The sequence below is a fragment of the Lontra canadensis genome, unplaced genomic scaffold (assembly GCF_010015895.1).
Source record: "Lontra canadensis isolate GAN:19392208 unplaced genomic scaffold, GSC_riverotter_1.0 scaffold8, whole genome shotgun sequence".
Lineage (NCBI taxonomy): Eukaryota > Metazoa > Chordata > Mammalia > Carnivora > Mustelidae > Lontra > Lontra canadensis.
In genome coordinates this window covers 31,886,324-31,906,584 of record NW_022631002.1, presented here as the reverse complement: position 1 = coordinate 31,906,584, position 20,261 = coordinate 31,886,324, and the positions used below count along the sequence as shown (strand labels likewise).

The window sequence follows — 20,261 nt, the reverse complement described above, 5'->3', positions numbered from 1 at the left end:
TTTGGGCCAGCGACTGTGAAGGCTGATCGTCGAGGGCTGTGGGACATCCCAGGAGAGATGCCAAGTAGACAGACGGTTGGACACTGAGTCTGGAGGTCAGGGAGCAGCTGGGAGGGGGGAGACAGCGAGAGCATGGGAGAGGGAGGACTTCTAAGGACATCTCCCCCGCAAAGTCCTGTCAATCACTGGGCTGGCCGTTGGTTCCCTGGAAGTCAGAGAGGAGTAGGAGGTGACCAAGGAGCAGCAGCGACCCCCCCCCCGCCTCCCCCTCCCCCCGATGGAGGGCAGGCGGCCCACGCCCTGCTGGCTGTGCACTCTCAGTTCAGAGCCTGTCCTTCTGTGAGTTTCAGCGAGCCGGACTCCACTGGGCGGCGATGGCAGTCCCCCCAGCGGCCCGGGTGACAGCGGCTTCTCTCGAGTCTGTTTTTCATAAAAGCTCAGCTGGAACAGTGGAAATTCTGACTCGTGTCAGATACCGAGGAGGCTTTAGTAGTTTCAAGTAGCTCGGGGTTAGATTTTAAAAGTTGAATTTCATCACATGTTTTAACTTGGGCGGGGAGTAGAAGGGACATGGTATTTTTAGCCCAAAAAAGCTTTTTTTCTCTTTCCTGCTCCCTCTCTGTCGGCGTTCCCCCCTCCCTCCCTGAACAGATGTTCTGTTTCAACCCGATTCAAACCTCAAAGCAGAGTGGCCATCAACCTTAGGCTCTGATGAGGGAAAAGGCCAGAATGCTATTTGTTGGGAAGGGTTTTTTTCTTTCTTTCTCTTTTTTCCTTTCTTTTTTCCCCTCAGTCATAGCTGGTCCTTAAATAAGATCTCCCTACAGTAAAATGCAGCCTGGGAGGGAAGACTGTGGAGGAGGAAAACCCAGGCTGGCATGTCTGGAATCAGGAAGGGGTAGACACCCACTGGTAGAAAGTGCCAGAAACTACCTTGGGGAATCCTGCCTCATTAGGTCAACTCTTCTTTGGGCGGTGGTGGTTTTTGTCTTGATAAGCAGGGGCTCAGAGTTAAGTCGGGATTCTTGGGGTTCTTTGGACACTCAACTCAAATGTGCTGAAGCTTTGGCTGGCGATCTTGAAAAATCCTAGCATAGATCTTGCCTAAAAAGGGCCAGCTGGATCCTGGAGCTCAAACCATGTCATCCACACCCATATCCACTCCCTCCCTCCTTCTCCCCTTCCCTCTCTTACCTCTCCCTCTGCCCCTGTGTTTGTTTCTCCCACTAAGGTGGCCAAGGGCAGCTACCCAACTCTGGGCACTCCCATCATCTGAGCTCAGCTGCGTCAGGTGGAGGACAGCCCCCAAGTCTCAGTACTTGTTGCAAAAGTTTGCTTCTTGCCAGGTGGATCTAGGTTGTGTGGCCCCTGGCCTTCATCCCGTTTTCGGGCTGTCTTTAAGAAAAGAATACAGGGGTCTTTTATTTATTGACTGGTTTACACAGTTCTTTGATAACTCTGAACCAGAGGACAGCTCCATCCGGTAAACTTAAATAAACATATCTCCAACTCGACCTTCCCTTAGCTCAATTACAGAAACGCCTGTTCGCCCCGACACTGAGTGATGCATTAGGACATTTGGGAGTCAGAATGGAAAAAGATGGTGGTTGTAACCAGTTGAGGTTCAAATACCTAATTTTGAAAGTATCTGAGAACCCAATGACTATGGGAACAGGGGGCCAGGGCCCGTGCAAGTGAAGGCCCCACGGGCTCTGCATCGCTGGCTTCAGGATGCACCCTCTGGTACTGACCTAGGAGCCCCCCGAGTGGCCATCAGGATGAAATTCACGGTGTCGGGGCTAGGTGCTGGGTGCATCCCCAAAGCCGGGGTGGGGTCAGCCCTCCGTAAACCATGTGGATTGAGATGGGAGAGGGGTGGCATGCCAGAGGAACCCAAAATGCTCTTCTCAGAAGGGGGACAAGGGTGGCAGGACACGCGGGAGCAGGTGTCTACTATTGGTTGATGGAGTGGAGAGACCAGGGGCTGGGGAGTCAGGAAATGGGGATTTTCATTCTTCTGTTTCTACACTTTCCAGGTTCAAATCCCACTGTGCTACTGACTGTTGTCTCATTTTGACGATGATGGTGAGGAGGAGGATGTGGGCAGTGTGGATGCGCCTAGATATGGTGTGATAGGCACTATGCCATCTCTTGGGGGCTACTTGAGGAAGATCAAATTAACAGAAAAACGATAATGTGGAGTAAGACGGACTCATTGAGTAGGGAACTCTAACCTAGCCCCTGGGGGCTTGTAGGCAGCTTCTCGGAAGTTGGAGGGCCTAAGCTGAGGACCCGAAGAGTAAGCAGGAGCCGGCGAGCCGGGACGAGTGTTCTTGGCAGGGATAACGGCACGAGAGCACGGCTGGGTCAGAACCAAAAAACCGGATCAGTGGAGAGATGGGGCCGGGAGACGGCAGCAGGCAGATCAGTTTTAGTGGCAAATACATGGCTTGATCCATTTTGTTTCTTAAGGTGAGTTTCCTCTTTGGGAAGATACAAACAGGAACTTACCTGGCCTGGTCTCCGTAACAGGCCCTAGTGGAATAAAGCTCGTACCCACTAACCTCACCAGCCCACCGCCGTGCCCGTGAATGAACAGATTTGCGCGTCTCTCGGACCCTCGCTTCCACAGGAGAGCCTCGCACAAATGATGCAAGAAACCATTTGGCCTGGAATGCACATATGATATCTTTCCCTTTTTGCTAGCGGCCCATTTACCGGCCTAATTATATTTGGCAGAGGCTAATAGTAAAATTCATCTGCATTCCCTCTAACAGCTGCTGTTGGAGGGCTGGGGAGTCAGAAACATCCTGGCAAGCCACCCTGAGACTAAAATATTTGCAGCAGATAATCTGCATGCAGACAATTGAGAAGGGCCTGTGAAGACATTAGGGCGGGTGTCCAGACTCCAGCAAGGAAGCTCTGGCTTGTGTTAGATCTTACATTGTATCGACTGAGAATAATGTGGCAGGTAACCGGGCAGAGAGAACTGCCCATCTGTGTGTTAGTCATTTCTGGTCTCAAGGGGTGGGAGGGAGGACTGATAATAGTCATAACGGGATTTCAGATTTGTCGCTACTTCCTTAGTTTGTGATCAACCAGGCCTTTCTGGATCATGTTAACATATGCCAGTGTTTGCTCCTCTCATCCACAGTTTGAATTTTAGCCTAAGTATGGGATTCAGGAACAGACCTGCCGCTTCCAGCCACCCCCTTTCTCACACCGGGTCCCAATGTCAATCAAGGCAGAATTTATGGTGTGTTTGTTATGCAGCTGGCGTGGATTGGCTGCCCTGTGCTTGTGCTGTGGGCATCCCAGGGGCGCTAGCCGGTGGGACCCCAGATCCCAGGAGACTTGCAGTCTAGCCGCCAAGGATGTGGCAGGCTCCTGGGAAAGAACAGAAGATCCCAGATGAGATTGTGCAGAATGAAATGCTGGGCCCGATGGGAAGAGACCGCACTCGGCTTGCAACAAATGGATTCATGCAAAGTAGAGAAAGGAGCTCCCTCCCATCCCCCAACCCCTACCTCAAGACACCTTTCTGCCATCTGTCCCCAAAAATGTCTCTGGCAATATACAAGCGTATGAGGTCCAGCCTGTGAATGGTGCCCCCCTAGGGTTGTACATGGCACACCCTGCCTCTCAGATGACCCTAAACCCACCCCCTCACCGCCCTGGGAAGAGCCCTGAGGGGCTGGTCCTGCCTGGGTGCCAGGGTGGGTGGGGCTGCGGGAAGGCAGATCTGTTTTACTTTATAGCCATCTTCTCAGCTGTTGGCAGCTCCGGCTGGGTGGGCTGTGCCATCCTGTTCCCTGGGTCACTGCTATTTGCCAGGCTAAACAGGCTGGAGGAAGTGACTGGGGCTCTCCCAGCATGTGGTCCCAAATGAGCTATTGATGCCTCCCATTGGGACTGTGGGTGCAGGGTGAGGGCTGGGAGTCCAGACCTCGTGATCACCCCCAACGACCAACCCGACCATCCTCACTCAGGTCTTTCCTGGCTCGTCGGGGCTCCTCTGTACTCTCTTCTTTCCCTCTCTTCCTCCCCAGCCCCCTCTTCTTTTTAAACTGGGGGAGGGACAGGGAAGAGACTGTCTTTGATCTCAGTGGAGGAAAAAAGTCTGTTCTGTTCAGGCTTTTGGCTAACACAACAAACAGTGTTTAAAATTTAACTTTGCTTAATTAATTAGTAATTCTGTTTAATGCTGTCTGATCTCCCTCCAAAAGGTATTTTGAAGCTTGAGAAGGGAACATCAAAGGGAGCCGGGTGAAGATGGTCAAGTAATGCATTTAATCTGGCAGTTGCTGGGGGTGGAGAGATGCCAGGTTGGGAGCTAATGTGGGAGAGAGCCATCATCTGGTAAACACAGCCAGCAGGCTCCTCGCAGCCGTGGTGTGAGAAGGGACAGGGAGCAGTTTCCAAAGAGAAGGAGCTCCACACACCGCCCCCAGACTCATCTGAGCTGAGAAAACTGGTTTGAAGAAATCAGAGTTGACGTTTCCTTTCTTCCATGCCTACTGTGTATGGTTGGGCAGGTTGTGTACTGCACAAGAGTTTCCAGTTATGCGGGTGAGCAGCTGGTGAAATCCAGCCTGCACCCTGCTTATCAGGGTACCCTGGTGGGAAGGGTACCTAAGCGCAGTTCATAAACTTTTCTATAAAGGGCCAGGAGAGTACAACTTTTAGGCTTTGTGGGCCATATAGTCTCTGCTGTGATTACCAAACTTTGCTATCGTAGAGTGAAGCAGCTATACACAGTGCATATGAATGTGACTGTGTCCCAATTAAACTTTATTTACAGAAACAGGCCGTGCGGTGGGCTGGGTTTGGCTCACAGGGCATAGCTTGCCAGCCTCTGTTCTAAGTCATCTAAGGGTACGTTCCAGGCAGTGGTGTGAACATAGGATATAAAATCAGAATATGAGTCTGAACTTGAAGGCTTTTCTTGCCTCCGCACTCCATTCCTTCCCTTCCTTTTTCTGCTGTCCTCCAGCTTTCCTTTCTCTTTCAAATTAGCAGCATCTCCTGTTGTTACTGTGAATGATTAAAGAATGCTGAGTCCCTCTGAAATTTTGCCCCCCCCCCCCCAGAGGATCATCTCTGGGCTGAGCCGGAGTAGGAGGGTGCGAATGGGCTCAGAATGTGGTGCCAAAGCCCATCTCGACAAAAATGCCGTTCTCTTTGCTGGCTGGTGGGACCTTGGCAGCCCGAAGTGGGTACTGTTTACCCTTCCTGTGCCTGCCCGTGAGCCCAAGGGTGGATGGATGGGGGGTGGTTTGTGCTGTGCAGGGATGGCAGGACTGGGTGCTGGTTGATGTTTGTTTGAGAGGCTTCACGTGTGGGTTTGGAAACAGGGCTGAGTCCCAGCCCCTGCCTGTGGCCCTGGGCTCTGCTAGGCTTTCCCAACATCCCTGATACCTCCTCTGGCCGTTGGGCGGGGAACAGCAACAGGGTGAAGGGCCTTCTTCGGTGGGGGTGGAGGGCACGGACTGTCCTTGTTCCTGGCCCCCGGGGCTCTGGGGAAGGATGGCTCCCGGTCCTACCACCCATCTGTGGCTGACCCCATGGGTGTCTGGGGGGTGGGCATTCTGAGCTGGGATGGGATGAGGGACCCCCTTGGTGAAGAGAAGGCAATCCAGACTATGGTGGTCTTCAGAGAAGACACAGAAAGATGGTGATTGGTCGGTGGGGAGGGGGTGCATTTTCTACCCCGTTGGGTGAGGAGGAAGGAGGGGAGGCGGGGAAGGCCTGCGCATAGGGAGGGGTGCTCCAGAGAAGGAGGGAGCAGGGACAGAGCTTTCTTTTCTTTGGGTTTTATCAAGTGGAACTTGAAAGGCAGTGTTGAACCTGAAGGTGGTTTTCTGATAACTTCTCTTTGAACTTGAAGTTTGGTTTCGATAAGCCTGGCTGGCTTACATCTCCAGCCAGGACCTCTGTGGAGGGAGGCTGCAGCTTTGAAGATGGAACTGGGCTTTGTTTTCCTTTCTTCTTCCTCCCACCACCCCTGCAGGGGGGCTGTGCCGGCCAGGAGAGCACCACGGTTTCTCCAATGGAGCGTTGTTGGCATGAGGGCGACCATCTGGGTCTGGGCTATCAGCTGGGACCATGGCTCCTCTCCATCTTTGGTAAACCCGGCTTTTACTGAGCCCCTGTTGCATGCAGGCTACTGTGCTAAGGAGGCACTCTCCTCATTGCCTTTACCCCACCCCCATAACCCTGTGAGGAAGAAACCATCTCATTCCCACTTTCCCCACGAGGAGACTGAGATCCAGAGAAGCCCAGTGCCTTGCCCAACATTGCCCAGCCCATCAGCAGGAGCAGGGTCATGATATGGGTCCAGAGTATCAGTCCTCTCAACCAGATTGCTCACGCCAAGCTCAGCTGCACCCACCGGAGATGTTTGGGGCCCCTAAAGCTAAGGACCGGGCATGGGGAGAGACCCTGCTCCCTGACTTGCTCTGATGAGCTTCTAGACCTTTTTGTCTTCTAAATGGGAGTGGCAGTAGTGCCTACTGCTTTGGGGCCTGGTACCCCGTCAGGTTCCACGATGGCGGCTGCTCTGGCTCAGTGGGACTCTGGCAGATTTGGGGTGGGGGAATCAGGGTGGCCCAGGCTGCATGCTCGGCTATCCTTGGGTCACTGGCTCATTGCCTACCTGACTGCCCAGGACTCAGTGTTGCACTGGACTGGCGTGCCTCCTGGCTCTGGCAGTGTTTGCTTTGGAGGAGCAGGGAGGACAGGACCTGGTTTTATCCCCTCGATCAGAAGTGGTCAGCATCAGTCACCTTTCCCCACTCTGGGGGCCTCCGAGGAGTTGAATTTCCTTTTAGGTTTGTCCTTATTAGCCTCATTCTGTGAAAGCTCCAGGACAGAGCTGGGGTCCGTGGCTGAGACAGGGTCTCCAGCTGGATATCTGACGGCTCGAGGGAGTTGTCGCCTTGCTGTGGGGGGATCATAGGTCAGGGGTGCACCCTGCATCCCTCTGGGTGTACCTGGAGGAAGAGAAAGAAGGGGGCACTCAGGTCCCGCTGGGAGGGGAGCTGAGGCTGGAGTCAGGTCAGTCTGTTACCGCCATGGCCTTCCTGTCCCTGCCCATCTGGCCTGGTGACTGACCAAGCATCCATATCTTCAGCGTTTCCCTCCCTCTCCTGTTCCCCAGCCCAGGCTGCCTGTGTTTGATATGATGCGTTTGTGTCCTTTTGCATTTCCAAAGCCTCCGTTTTGAGAAAACTTGGCTACCAACTGTGCTGATTCCGGAGAGACTGAGTGGGGAGGGGACCCCATTGCCCTGACTGCGCCCACTCGCAGCCGCTGGGACTCTGTGTGCTGACCCTGGGCTCTTGGCCCTAGCTCACTGAATCCACACAAAGATCCTCTGGGGAGAGGACTGCTCTGGTCCGGGTTGTACAGCTGTGCAAACTGGTCAAGAGGTCTGGAGAAGTTACACGACTTGCCCTGGGTCACAGGGTGTTAGGAGGACCCAAGCAGAGACCATGGGTGCTTCTCAGGCTGCCTGAGGGAGGCCCCAGCTTCCCCTCAGGCCTCCTGACCAACTCCCAGCATGCCGTTTGCTGGGGCCCTGGCACATGGCCCCTTTGAGGAGGCCAACATGTCAGCAGGGAAGGCATTGAGACTGTGTAGAACGTGTCCGCGGTCTGCGAGCTTCCCGTCCACCTGCCTCTGGTCTGAGTGCCCTGGCCGACCGCAGGCTACTTGTCTGGGCTGTGTAGCTGGGGCAGGAAATGGTGGCCTGGAGGCGCCCTGGGGTCATCTGAGTGGCTGGCATGGGTGCACCTGGGCGGGCTCCGCAGCCCCAGACATTCCCCGAGGCCAGAGAGCAAAGTGACTTTGACCTTAGCGCACGGGCAGGCCAGGAAGGGGTCCAGTCCCCAGAACAAAGCCCCAGTGGGGGCGGAGGCCCCAAGGCCCAGCTGGGGACCGTCCTCACACTGTCTCACTTGCCCTCTCCGCAGTGGCCCTGCCTCCTGAGAAGACAGATGGGCTGGCCAGTGGAGACGAGAAGAGGAGGGAGAAGGTGAGCGAATCTTGCCCGGGCTCCAAGAAGCAGCTGAAATTTGAAGTAAGTACCCTTTCCTGGCATTGGGCTCAGGAGAGAAGTGCTTCTGTCCCCTCGGCAGGGCTTTTCAAGGAGGGAAGCTGAGGCCCGTGCAGATGCAAAGGCCTTTCACCTCCTGTGTGACCCACTTCCCTCTGTGGGAGGTTTGTCCCTCCCTGTCTGGGGCTGCTCCAGCTCCACACGGGCCCTGGGGACTCAGTACCGCTATCCCACTGGGCTGTGGCCTGGCAGTCTGGGGAGGACCTGAGTGGGGACCTGGGGATTGGCTGGCCCTGGCGCTGCCATTACCGTCTGAGGTGATTGCCTTCCCCTCTGGGCCTCGGTTTCCTCGTTACTGGAAGAAGCCTTTGATTTTGACTCCTGGGGCTGTTCTGGGGAACATGGCAGGGCTCTTGGGTGAACTGGATGCCAAGGCAGGAGGCCTTAGGCAGGTCCCCGGCCCTATCTGGGACTCAGATTCCCTGTGTGGTCAACAACTAAAAGAACATGTTCTCCTCGAGGTTGCAGTCTGTCCATCCTGCCCCATCCCAAACAGTACGTTAAGCTCCTTCTGTGCATCAGGCAGGGCCGGGTGCAGGAGAGCGGAACCTGGGCCTCTCGGCACGGAGCTTACTGGCTTTTCTCTGCCCTCCCTTCTCCTCCCTTCTTCGTTCTCTGCTTCCCTCCCTGAGACCACTGGGGCAGAGCTCTAGCAGGCTGGGGTTCGCATGGCCCTGCCCTCCCGGAGCACAGTGTGGTGGGGGAGGCGGGAGAGAGACCCAGTCCCAGTGACTGCACAGTTGAGGATGTGATGGGGGGTCTGGGAGCACGCAGTAAGGTGGGTGCCACAGCCAAGCTGGAGGCCAGCCAGGTGATGGAGGTAGTTCTTGATGCTGTGTACTGTGGTGGCTGAAAGCAGAGACTGGGGCGGATGCCAGTCTGCACTGAGCCTCTGAGTGCCAGAGTAGGAGTTGGGAGAGGTGAGGACAGGGAGCCTCTGGGATAAGGAGAGCACTTCCAACTGAGTGAATAGCAGGAGCAAAGGCCCTGAGGTCAGCCAGTGTTGCGAGCTGCGTGGGAACAAGCAGCATCATAGTGCATAGTGATGGCAGGTGGTAGTGGGGAGATGACTCGGGACGGGGTGTGACAGGGTCCCAATGGGCCCTGAATGCAGGAGGTGAGGGGGATGGCAACATCCCACTGGAGAGCTGGGGTTGCTAGCTGCTTCTCCGAGGCCACCGGAGTGTCTTCTAGGGGTGGTTGGCAGAGCTGAGGGCTGAGTGCTGCAGCAGAGGGAAGGCTCAGACTCAGAGCTGTCACTTCCCCTGGAGGCCCAAGGGGGCCAATTTCTGGAAGGGCCAGGCTGACTGTCTGGGACTCATCCACAGCACCTGAGGACGACTCACCTGAGACACCTAGGGGGTGGTGGAGGGTGGGGATTAAAGACGCAGATGACAGAATTTGGGGCTGGGGAGGGCATAGTTACTGAACCGTGAGCTGTCTTTGGAGCTGCGCGGAAGGGCCGGGGAGAAGGAATCAGAGAAACGCTGTGTGTGCATGTGTGTGTGCATCTGTGTGTGTGTGTGTGTGTGTGTGTGTGTGGGCAAGTGTGCGGGGCGAGTGCTGTGCTACATGAAACGGTGCCTCGCAGAGCAGAGCGGGCACTTGGCAGGTATCAGACGGGCATGTCACAACTGAGGGAAGGCTGACTTTGAACTCCGCGTGGGCCGCCCGAGGACTGCTGGAGGGAACTGGCTTCGAGCTGCAGAGGCTGGGGGCTGGGATGCCGCACTCGGGCTCATCCCTGCCATCGTGCAGAGGCCGGGTGTCACTCCCCTCTGGGGCGCTGAGCTTGCCTTCCTGCAAAAAGAGGGGGCAACTGGGGCAAGTTGTGGAACAGAATGGCCTGGCAGCATCTTGGCTGGTTTTTATAGAATCTTGTAAACCTCTTTCCCCAAACAGCCAGCATTTCTCGAACTTTCTATCTGGTGTTCAAGGGCTCCTGCGTACACACTGCCAGGGACCGAGCTCATCACTTCCCAGCTCAGGTGCCTGTGGTTAGACACTGCCAGGGACCGAGCTCATCACTTCCCAGCTCGGGTGCCTGTGGTTAGACACGTTGGGTCCCGTGAGTGATGATCATGAAGTCGTCTTGAACATTACGTGCGTCCTGTTACCATCACAGGGAAGGCAATGGCAGCTATTCCCGTTAATTGCACTTCTCTAGGTGCCAAACAGTTCCACGCTTTTTCCAGGTCCCCCATTGCAGAGCCCAAGGCAAGGACTTGACAGGTGATCCCGGGGAGCCACAAAGGAGGGCAGCCAATACCAGTGGGTGAAGGGGACGGACCAGCGCCAAGGCAGCTTGGGCTCAGTCTTGCTGGGACCCCCCTCCGCTCCCCGAGAGCCATGCAGAATGCCTCATGCTGCCCCCAGGCATTCAGTCCCTGGTTTTCAGGGCTTCCTCGGGCACAGAAGCTGGCTGCTGGAGGTGAGAGGTCGGAAACTGGCCTGAGAATTCGTGGCGTGGGGCCGTCCATGCTCCCAACAGGCTCGTGAGATCAGTAGTGGCCTTTCCTATAATTTACATGAGGGGAAACTTACAGAGAAGCCACAACCAGGGTCACACAGCCGTGGAGGGCCACTACCAGCGTCTCCTGCGTCTAAGCTGGAGTTTTACCCTGTAATGCCTGCTCACCCTCTCCTGCCTTCCATATCAGGTGGCCATATTGGGCGTCTGGCCATAGCTTCCCGTTACTGGTCCCTGTGTCTTCCAGTAACTTTTGTCCCTTGGTCCAGTTTCTATCTCCCTGAGGCCATGAAGCTTCCTCTCAGACCCCCAGCTCACAGCCTCCTTGTGTTTCCTTTGCCTTCAAAGACCCAGAGGCTGTCTGGCTTGCCCACAGGCATCTCTCCGTGGGCCAGACCTGCCCTGCCCTGCCCCGCCGGGCCTGGCCTCCCTGCCTGGCCCCTCAGGTCTTGTTCACTATGATCGTCCTTCACATAAGGCCTGGGGAGGGCAGTGAGGAGGCGGCTGCCCAGTGACCTGGCCTCTGGGTACTCCAGCCACACCTGTGGGTTGTCTGTGTCCAGGAGCTACAATGTGACGTGTCCGTGGAAGAGGACAGCCGGCAGGAGTGGACCTTCACCCTCTACGACTTTGACAACAATGGCAAGGTCACCCGTGAGGTGAGTGCACCTGCCAGAGCCCGCTGCCTCTGGCCACCCCCTTGGGCTCTCCTGCCCTTCCCCCTCCCCCTTCTCCAGGACAGCCTACCAGGTGGAGGCCAGGAGGGGTGAGGTAGGGAGGGGAGCCAGGCCGCTAGAGCTTTAGGGAAACCTGGAGGGGTGTCCCATAGCTGCCCAGTGAGTGGGTAGCAGGGACAGAGGAAGGGATGACCAGGATCCCTTGCATTCAGCTGAGGCACTGCTCCCCTGGGGAAGGGGAAGGGTGGGAGTCAGGGGATTAGCCCTGAGGGGGGCCTCCCCCCCCCCCCCCCCGCCCTCCGGAGGAGGACCCAAGTTCCAACAAAGCCCTGCCCTGCTGCCTCCTCTTTGGAGTCGGAGAGCTCTGGCTGGGGCAGGGGCTGTGACCACCCCAGGCCGCTTCCCACCTCATCCCGTGTGCCCAGGAGCTGGGGCCAGGCGGGCATCCAGAGGCTAGGCCGCCCTCTGCCGAGGCAGGAAGGAGCACCCCCAGCCTCCCGAGAGCACTGCGCCCAGTCACAGGCCTGTTTGTCACCACCCTTCTCCCTCGGAATGCTGGCATCTCTCCCCTCAGCCCTCCTGCCATACCTCTGTCCTCTGTGGAGCTGAGCTGAGCAAACATGGCCGGCAGAGCTGAGAGAGGGAGAGGCCCAGCAAGCACAGGGCAGGAGCGCTCGGGGTGTTTAAGGCGCTGGAGGAGACTGGTGTGGTGGCTGCTCCCCAGGAGACCTGGCTAGGGCCAGAGCCGGCAGGGCAGACCCTGGCTTGAGTTCCTGGGGCTCAGGGAAGCCACCGGTGGGTTGGTGGAAGCAGGGGTAGGACCTGGTCTGAGCTACTGAGCTCTGCCTCCCATTTTCCCTGGGCCAGGCACCCCTTCTGCCTTCTTGCTGCTTTTCCCACCGTCCCTCTGGAACATCCTCTCCCTCCCCAGGAGGCCCTGGTTTTCAGATGGGCGTAGGGGTCTGAGAGTGGCATGGCTGCCTGCACGCCCGCCTCATGTCCTACTCATGAGGGCGTCAGGGGTGTCCCTAGAGAAGCTTTGCTGTCTTCTCTCCCTGCCTGGTTCAGAGCTACGGATTTTTTTCTGGGGCTTGGTGCAGGAGAAACTGCTGGAAGGGACACCTGGGTGAGGAAAGGGCAACTCTTCCTCAGGCTGGGACTTAAGGAATGTTTGGACAGGGTGGGGGAAGCTGTGAGTGACTTTTAATCATTCAAGACTCTTGAGGATGGAAGTGACAGAATCCCAGAAAACTGCTCTAGTTTACAAAAAAAAAAAAAAAAAAAAAGGAATTTTATTGTGATCCAGGGCACTGACTTCAGGCATGGCTGGATCCAGAGGCTCAGTGCCCTCAAGCCTAGCTATCTTCAAGGCTCTGTTCCCTCTGTGTTCCTCCATTGTCCGGCAGCCTTTCGCCTGGCCAGTAGTGAGGTGACAGCTGACATTTTCCCACTGTCTGGGACTCTCAGCAACTCTCCCAATTCAGAAGTTCCAGAATGGAATCTCACCAGCTCTGACCACCTCACCTGTCATTTTTGCCATGGGTTTGCAATGCTTGGGATGGCCCTATTCTGGGTCATAGGAGTGGGGAGATGTTACCAGATACATGAGACACAAAGACTGAAAATGAGAGGGGGCGTGTAATCAGCTCACAAAATAAAATCAAGGTACTGTTTTTAGGGGGTGGGGGAATAGGTCTGGGCAGGCAAAGCCCCAAGAGGGGGCTGGGTATTTGGGAAGCAGTGGAAATGCCTCTTGGTTGGAGACCTTGGGGAAGCCGGGGTGGGGGGGGGGTTTAGAGGAACCCCTATCCCCCTCCCGCTGTGATGCTTTGTGTGAGAGGTTATGGTTTTTCTGGAGTGAGTGCTGCCCCTCCTCCCCACCCTGTTTGGGAATGGCAGCTGCGGTGTAATTGTCTTCCCAGGGAAACACTCTGTAGTCTGGGAGCTTGTTTAGCTGAGCTGAATGGCAGTGGCCCCGGCCGTCGGTCAAGGCCACACGGGCAGTCGGGCTGGGGTGCAGAGGGTGGCATTGCCCTCTCTTCTGACTTGCATGGTGGCCAAGACCCCACTGCTCCTGTGAGCCACTGTCTTCGTTCCTTGCTGCTTTGAAAATGCTGACTGTAAGAGGGCTAGCCCCTCACCTCAGAGGCCTTGCAGAAACCCGAGGGCACACCCTGCTGTCTGGTTCTGCATTGGGCCTTTCTATACCCTTGGTAATGAGAGGAAGAGCAGGGAAGTGAGGGTTCCTGAGGCAGGTGGCCCAGCCTGGCCTCAAGAAGGCCATCCCTGGATCGTGTCTTCCTGCCCCTGAGGAGCGAGGGGGCTGGCTTCCAGTCCAGGGAGAACCCAGCCTGTGCTTCCCCTTGGTTTATTTTTAGCCCCAAGGCCACGCCTCCAAGCTGGCTATAAATACCAGTCCCCTGCATGCTCCCTGGCTGTCTGCGGGCATGTTTCCGTGGGCTGGGGCAGATACAGCCCAGAGTGGGCGCCTGGGCTCACTTCCCAACTCAGAAGAAAGTACCTCTTCATTTGTGCAATAAATATTTGCAGGTACCTACTTCTGTGTGCTGTGCCCTGTGCAGGCAAGAGCTGATTTCTCAGCTGGGATTGCCAGAGCATGCCTGTTCCTAGACCCTGAGTCACTGCCCCCAGCCCTGGTTTGGGATAGGATGCTGGGGGGATGATGCTGATGAACCTCACTTTTCTAATCTGTAAAATGGAGATACTGGCGCCTCGTGCGTGAGCTTCCCAAGATGGGAAGAGGAGGGAGCAAATGTGGGTGTGCAGAGCAGCTCAAGGGAAGAAGCGGGGAGAAGAGCTGTCCTCTGCGGGCCTGGCCAGAGGAGCTGAGATCACTGAGTGACCGATCTGGGTTGCAAACTGGGTCTCACACGGGTATCCTTCTTGACCCCAACGTAAACCCTGAGATGTTCCAGCCCAGCCCTCTCCACCCCAGAATGTTTTGTTAAAAATTAAGTTATCACAGGCAACCGAAGTAAAAATAGATGAAGTGACTCCATCAAAATTCAAAACCAACGTGCATCCAAGGACAACAGCAGAGTGGAAGGCAACCTGCGGAATGGGAGAAAATATTTGCAGATCACATAGCTGGTCAAAGATGAATATATGGGGGCGCCTGGGTGGCTCAGTGGGTTAAAGCCTCTGCCTTCGGCTCAGGTCATGATCCCAGGGTCCTGGGATCGAGCCCCACATTGGGCTCTCTGCTCAGCGGGGAGCCTGCTTCCCCCTCTCTCTCTCCTGCCTCTCTGCCTACTTGTGATCTCCGTCTGTCAAATAAATAAATAAAATCTTTTAAAAAAAAAAAGATGAATATACAGTATATAAAAAGAATTGCACGTCTGCAATGGGAAAACCAACAACCCAAGTAAAAAAAATGGGCAAAGAACCGGATCATTTTGCCAAAGAAGATATACCAGTTAATGGCCAAGAAGCCCATGAAAATGGGCTCAACAGCACTCATCATCAGGAGATGCAAATCAAAACCACAGGGGATCCCACCTTATATGCATTAAGATGGCTGTTATAAAAAAAACCCACACAGACTGACAATGACGAGTGTCCCGGAGGCAGCGGCGACCTCGGAAGCCCTGTGCACTGTGGGCGGGAATGTCCGAAGCTGCGGTTCCCATGGGAGACAGCATGGAGGGTCCTTAGAAAGCTAAGCCCAGAATTGCCACATGACACAGCAGTCCCATTTCTGAGTCTCTACAGCCCAAAGCAGGGTCTCAGGGAGGTGTTTGAACCCCCACGCCCACAGCAGCATTTTTCACAAGAGCCATAAGGCAGAAGTCACCCAAGGGTCCCTCTGCAGAGGAGAGGATTAACATATACATACAATGCAGTATAATTTAGCCGTAAAAAGAAAGGAAATCCTACCAGGGGCCACAATAGGGAAGACCGTCCCGGACCTCACGCTAAGGGCAACAAGCCAGCCACGGAAAAGCCAATCCCGCGTGATTCCACGTCTATGAGGTACCGGGAATAGTTGGATTCCTAGAGTCAGAAAGTGGCATGGTGGTCACCGGGGCTGGGGAGATGGGGAAATGGGGAGTTGTCAAAAATTAAATGGGTGTCCCATATCGGAGATTCTGAAGACTTAGCGGAAGATTCTGGATTTCTGGGATGACCCTCCCTTAGCCTGCATTGCCACAGTGCCGAGTGGGGGCCACCTCTGTGGGTTCCCAACTCCAGGTCCCTCATCCTTCTACCTGCCTGGCCACGGCCGTGCTTGGAGTCCCCTCTGCCACCTCTGTCTGGACAGCTTCCAGGTGGGGAAATCGGGTGAGGGACAGCTGAGTCTGTCTGTTTATGAAGAGCGACAGGCCAGATAATTAGCCATCTGTGGGCCCAACTTATAGAGAGCAAATACCTTTCCAGAGGCTTCTACATCCTTTAAAGCTGGACGCCTCCCCTTCTGAAAAACGATCCTAGCAGATGCCCAGAACAAAGGGAGACGCTATATGATTCCTGTTCCTCAGTCAGAAGTCTCTGAAATGCTTCACGGAGCGTGCATTTGGATGTCTCCGTCCGGCTGAGGGGCTTAACTAAGGCCCCGAGAGAGGACGAGATTGGGTCAAGTTCTCACAGAATAGTTGATCTTCAGCAACACATCTCCTTTCCCTTTTTCATTCAGAAGGAGCTCATCAGACCCCAAGCAGGCGCTCTTGGTGTCCCTCTCCCCAGCAGCCTCCCTGACCTACCTCAGTTCACACTGACTGCTGGGGTGGGCGGTGCCCACCACAAGAGCCTTTCCCCGTGGGAGCGGGCTCAGCCTTTGCAGGACATACCAGAATTCCCAGCCATGGAGCGTCAGCCCCCCAGGGTAACTCCACCAAGGAGGGATGAGACTTTTCTGAGGTGGGTTGCTCACCGTCCCTCTAAGGACCCAAGCGTGACTGAGCCCAGTTGCCTGTGGCCAGATCTGCTTATCCACATCATCTCCTGCTCCCTGTGTCCTAGGATCCCTTCCCAAGTAAACCCCTCATGTGCACGATTCTGCCTTAGGCTTGACTTTGGGGGAGCCAGTGGCTTTCCCTTCCTCAGGTGTCACCGGGCCCTCTGAGTCCCAGGGCTGTGGGCGTACGTGGCTGAAGTGGGGGGGAATTTCTGCTTCCCTCCCTGCAGGACATCACCAGCCTACTGCACACCATCTACGAGGTGGTCGACTCCTCCGTCAACCATTCACCGACATCAAGCAAGACGCTGCGGGTGAAGCTCACAGTGGCCCCCGACGGAAGCCAGGCCAAGAAGGGCATCCTTCTCAATCACCCCGGTGAGGGGCTGGGGGGCTGCCCAGACCACAGGGGCCAGTCCACTCCCAGCTCCCAGAAAGGATCACACCCCACTGACCTGGGAGGAGTGGAAGGGAGTCCCGGGGGGCTTTCCCTGGGGGCGACTTTGTGGACAGATGGAATTTGAACAGGTCCCTGAAAGAGCAGGATTTGGATAAGAAAGGAATTACAGGTGGGAGGCCCTATGTAGGCAGAGCCCGGGCTTGAGGAGTCTGGGGGGAGAAGGTCAGTGGCCAGGTAGCTGTGAGACCCCTCTGTGTGGTCTTGGCTTGGAGAACCCTTCCCACAGAGCCATGGTGAGCGGCTGTGGGTCAGTTGTCAAAGGCTTCATGGTGGTGGGGGAGCTTAGAAAACCTCCACAGAGCCAGGAATCTGGTGGGCACAGGCGTCTGCTGCTCACCTGGCTGTTTCTCGGGCGGGACTCAGACCTGCAGAGCACGAGGCCCAGAGCGGAGACCAAGCCTGCCGAGGAGCTGCGCAGCTGGGAGAAGAAGCAGCGAGCCCCCCTCAGGTACAGTGGCTCTGTGTGTGGGGATGGGAGTGGACGACAGCCCGGGGCCCTTGAGCACATATTGAGCACCGGCTGTGTCCCCCCCCCACCACCACCAAGGGATTTTGAGCAGGCGGCTCCAGTCTGTGTTCGCTTCAGGGGGCGGTGATTTCCGAAGACAAGCTCACAAAGCAAACTCCGTTTGTAAAAAAGGACTAAATGTAGTTCTGCATTCCCTCGTCCAGAATGCTTTGGGCCAGGCATGTTTTGGAATTCAGCATTCGCTGGGTTTTAGAAGAGAGATTCCCAGCACATCTCTCCTCTATTCTGTTTGGCATCCGGGCAGTACTCCGCGATTTTGCACACTGAAATGTCTGACGGACACGTGTGAATGTCCACACGACACGTGTGAATGTCCACTCCAGGTGGTATCAAGGCTACAGCTACTGTCACACCCATTTTGGGCAGGCCTGGCTGCCAAAAAGGTTATGAAAAATCTTTGCCTTCAGGCTTTTTGGGTTTCAGAATGGTGGCTAAGGGATGGTAGGCTGTGATTCTCTCCCACCTGTTATTTCTTTAACTGGAGGGAGGGAAGCGAAAAAGAGAGTGTGTTTAAAGAAAGGCTTTGAGTAAACAGGAATATAAAGTAGGAGGCGTGAGGATGTAGGAAGCATCCTTGGCCGGAAGTCAGGGGCGGGATGGCAGAACCTGCCAGAGGAATGGAAAGGAAGTGACCGGAAGGGACCGGATTGTGGCAGGCACCCGCCCATAGGGAAAGAACAGAAGGCAGTCTCTGCACGGGCCACAGCTTGGTGTGGGGAGGGGTGCATAGGCTAGCTGTGTTGGGGAATGGGGAGGATGAGAGGGGTGGGGCTGGCAGCTCAGAGAGCCTTGCAGGGGAGAGGCAGGAAGCCCGGACTCCCACAGATGGAGAAAGGTGGCCTCTGGGGGCACCACTCTCCCCACCCCCTCCTGACGCACACTCCATTCTTGGCTTACAGAGCCTGCCACCCTCAGCTCCAGTGGGCAACTTCTGCTGCCCCCATTGCTGGGAACGAGCCCAGGGGTGAGGTCTCCCGTTTGCTACGGGCGCACATGGTTTGAAGCCTGACTTTGGGGCTTCTGTAAGTTTTGACCAGGTACCTCTGACGGTTACTTTGGACCTGTTCAAGGACCTCTCCCGTCCTCCCAGAAGGCCCAGGGCAGCCAGCAGAGGTCTGCATTTCTGCTATCAGGGAAGGAACTAGAGGCACTGATGGCTAAGATGACCACTCCCTCCCCTTCCTGCCCCTTCCCAAGACCCAGAAGGAGATGAACGAAGGGTCCAGAAGGAATTGTCCTGGTGGCTTCCCAGGAGACTGGGGGGCTATCCCCCAGCTAGGGCCGGTGCCCACCCCCTCACTGGCCTTCTTACCCTAGGTTCCAGGGTGACAGCCGTCTGGAGCAGTCTGGCTGCTACCACCACTGCGTGGATGAGAACATTGAGAGGAGAAACCACTACTTAGATCTCGCCGGGATAGAGAACTACACGTCCCAGTTTGGGCCCGGTAAGGGAGCTTGTGCACCCGAGAGGCGGGGCAAGGGGAGGGCTGGGCTGTCCATGTGGGGTGGTGTTCATTATACCCCCCTGGGGTGGGGGAAGTGCAGGTTTTACTGGATGGGTTAAAGAGTCTCCTTGGAGGAGATGACATTAAAACCGTTTTAAAAATGAGTACATGCCCCAAGTTGAACAAAATCAAATGGTATCTCAGGGCCTCTCATGCAATGAAAACCATTGCTCTGTGCCCCACCCCAGTCACTCCCCCACCCCCGCCCCCGACCCCGCTTCCCTTTTCCATCAGCAAAATGCCATTCTGTCTTCCTCAGCTGTTGATATCTGTTCGCCCCCTGCTGAGATAAATGAAGATAAATGATAGCTCACTTAATTTCACACCCCTCAACTCCCTTCTCCCCTTCCTCCTTCTACATGTAATTCCTGTGTTAGTTACCATCGTAAGTTAAGGAATATGCCTGTAGATTTCTGTTCCCATGACCTCAGACAGTGACTAGTGTCTCTTTCTCTTCTCTCTCGGAAGGGGAGTTACTTATTTTTAAGGACCTAACAAAGAAACAGAGCTTCCCCCATTCGCAGACAACCAATTTCCATTCCAGAGAGAGTGAGGAGTGGTCAGGGTAGGGAGGGGAGCTCTCAGAACAGTTACCAGTCCTGGAGCATGGGGGGCACAGGGGGTTTCTGGGGCACAGAGCAGCCCCAGCACACAGTAGGTGCTCATGAAATATCTGTTAAATTGGTTCCTAGGCTCCCCAACAGTGGCCCAGAAGTCAGAGCTGCCCCCCCGCACCTCCAACCCCACTCGGTCTCGCTCCCATGAGCCAGAAGCCATCCACGTCCCACACCGAAAGCCCCAAGGCGCGGACCCGGGCTCCTTCCACTTCCTTGACACCCCATTCGCCAAGGCCTCGGAGGTCCAGCAGCGGCTTCGGGGTGCCCAGGACGGGAGCAAGCACTTTGTGAGGTCCCCCAAGGCCCAGGGCAAGAGCGTGGGTGTGGGCCATGTGGCCAGAGGGGGGCGAAGCAAAGCCCCTCTGGGCCCCACCGTCCCTGCGGTGTCCCCAGCCACCCACCTGGCCGCCAGCCCGTCCCTCCTCCCCACGCTGGCACCCCTCGGGCACAAGAAGCACAAGCACCGAGCCAAGGAGAGCCAGCCGGCCTGCCGGGGTCTGCAGGCGCCCCTGGCCGTGGGCGGCAGTGTCTTGGGGCGGGACCGTGCGAGGGACCTGCCCGCCGTGGTGGTGTATGAGAGCCCAGCCGGCCAGGCGGTCCAGAGACACGAACATCACCACCACCACGAACACCATCACCATTACCACCACTTTTACCAGACATAGACCCCTCCCCAGAAGCCCCCACCCCGGCCATATGAAGGACCCCCCCCCAGGCTCTCCCCAAGGCATTATTATTCTATTAATTATTGTTATTATGATGATTATTGTTATTAATAATTATTGTTACTCCACTAATATTCAGCTAGCCTCCATGTAGAAGATATATGGAAACACAGAACTAAACTTTTATTTATATGTTGTGAGGACTGCATAACTTATCCAAGAAAATGACTCTGGGTTTGCAAGTGGCCTGTTGGGGGTGGAGGCTCTCTGGGGCTCCAGAGCGGCGCTTCCATGCAGGGCTGGCCCA

At 55.8% G+C, this 20,261-nt stretch overlaps 1 protein-coding gene across 1 annotated transcript in view; it reads left to right on the top strand.

Annotated features, from left to right (window-relative positions):
- The window catches only part of NKD1 (NKD inhibitor of WNT signaling pathway 1), an 82,587-nt gene extending 62,625 nt beyond the window's left edge, over positions 1-19,962 (top strand). Inside the window, exons 5-10 of the mRNA XM_032854509.1 lie at positions 7,974-8,080; positions 11,150-11,245; positions 16,409-16,556; positions 17,002-17,086; positions 18,485-18,612; positions 19,365-19,962. Coding sequence (XP_032710400.1) covers positions 7,974-8,080; positions 11,150-11,245; positions 16,409-16,556; positions 17,002-17,086; positions 18,485-18,612; positions 19,365-19,954 — 1,154 coding nt within the window. The 3' untranslated portion in view covers positions 19,955-19,962. The remainder of the gene's footprint in view (positions 1-7,973; positions 8,081-11,149; positions 11,246-16,408; positions 16,557-17,001; positions 17,087-18,484; positions 18,613-19,364) is intronic.
- Positions 19,963-20,261: the final 299 nt, after the last annotated feature.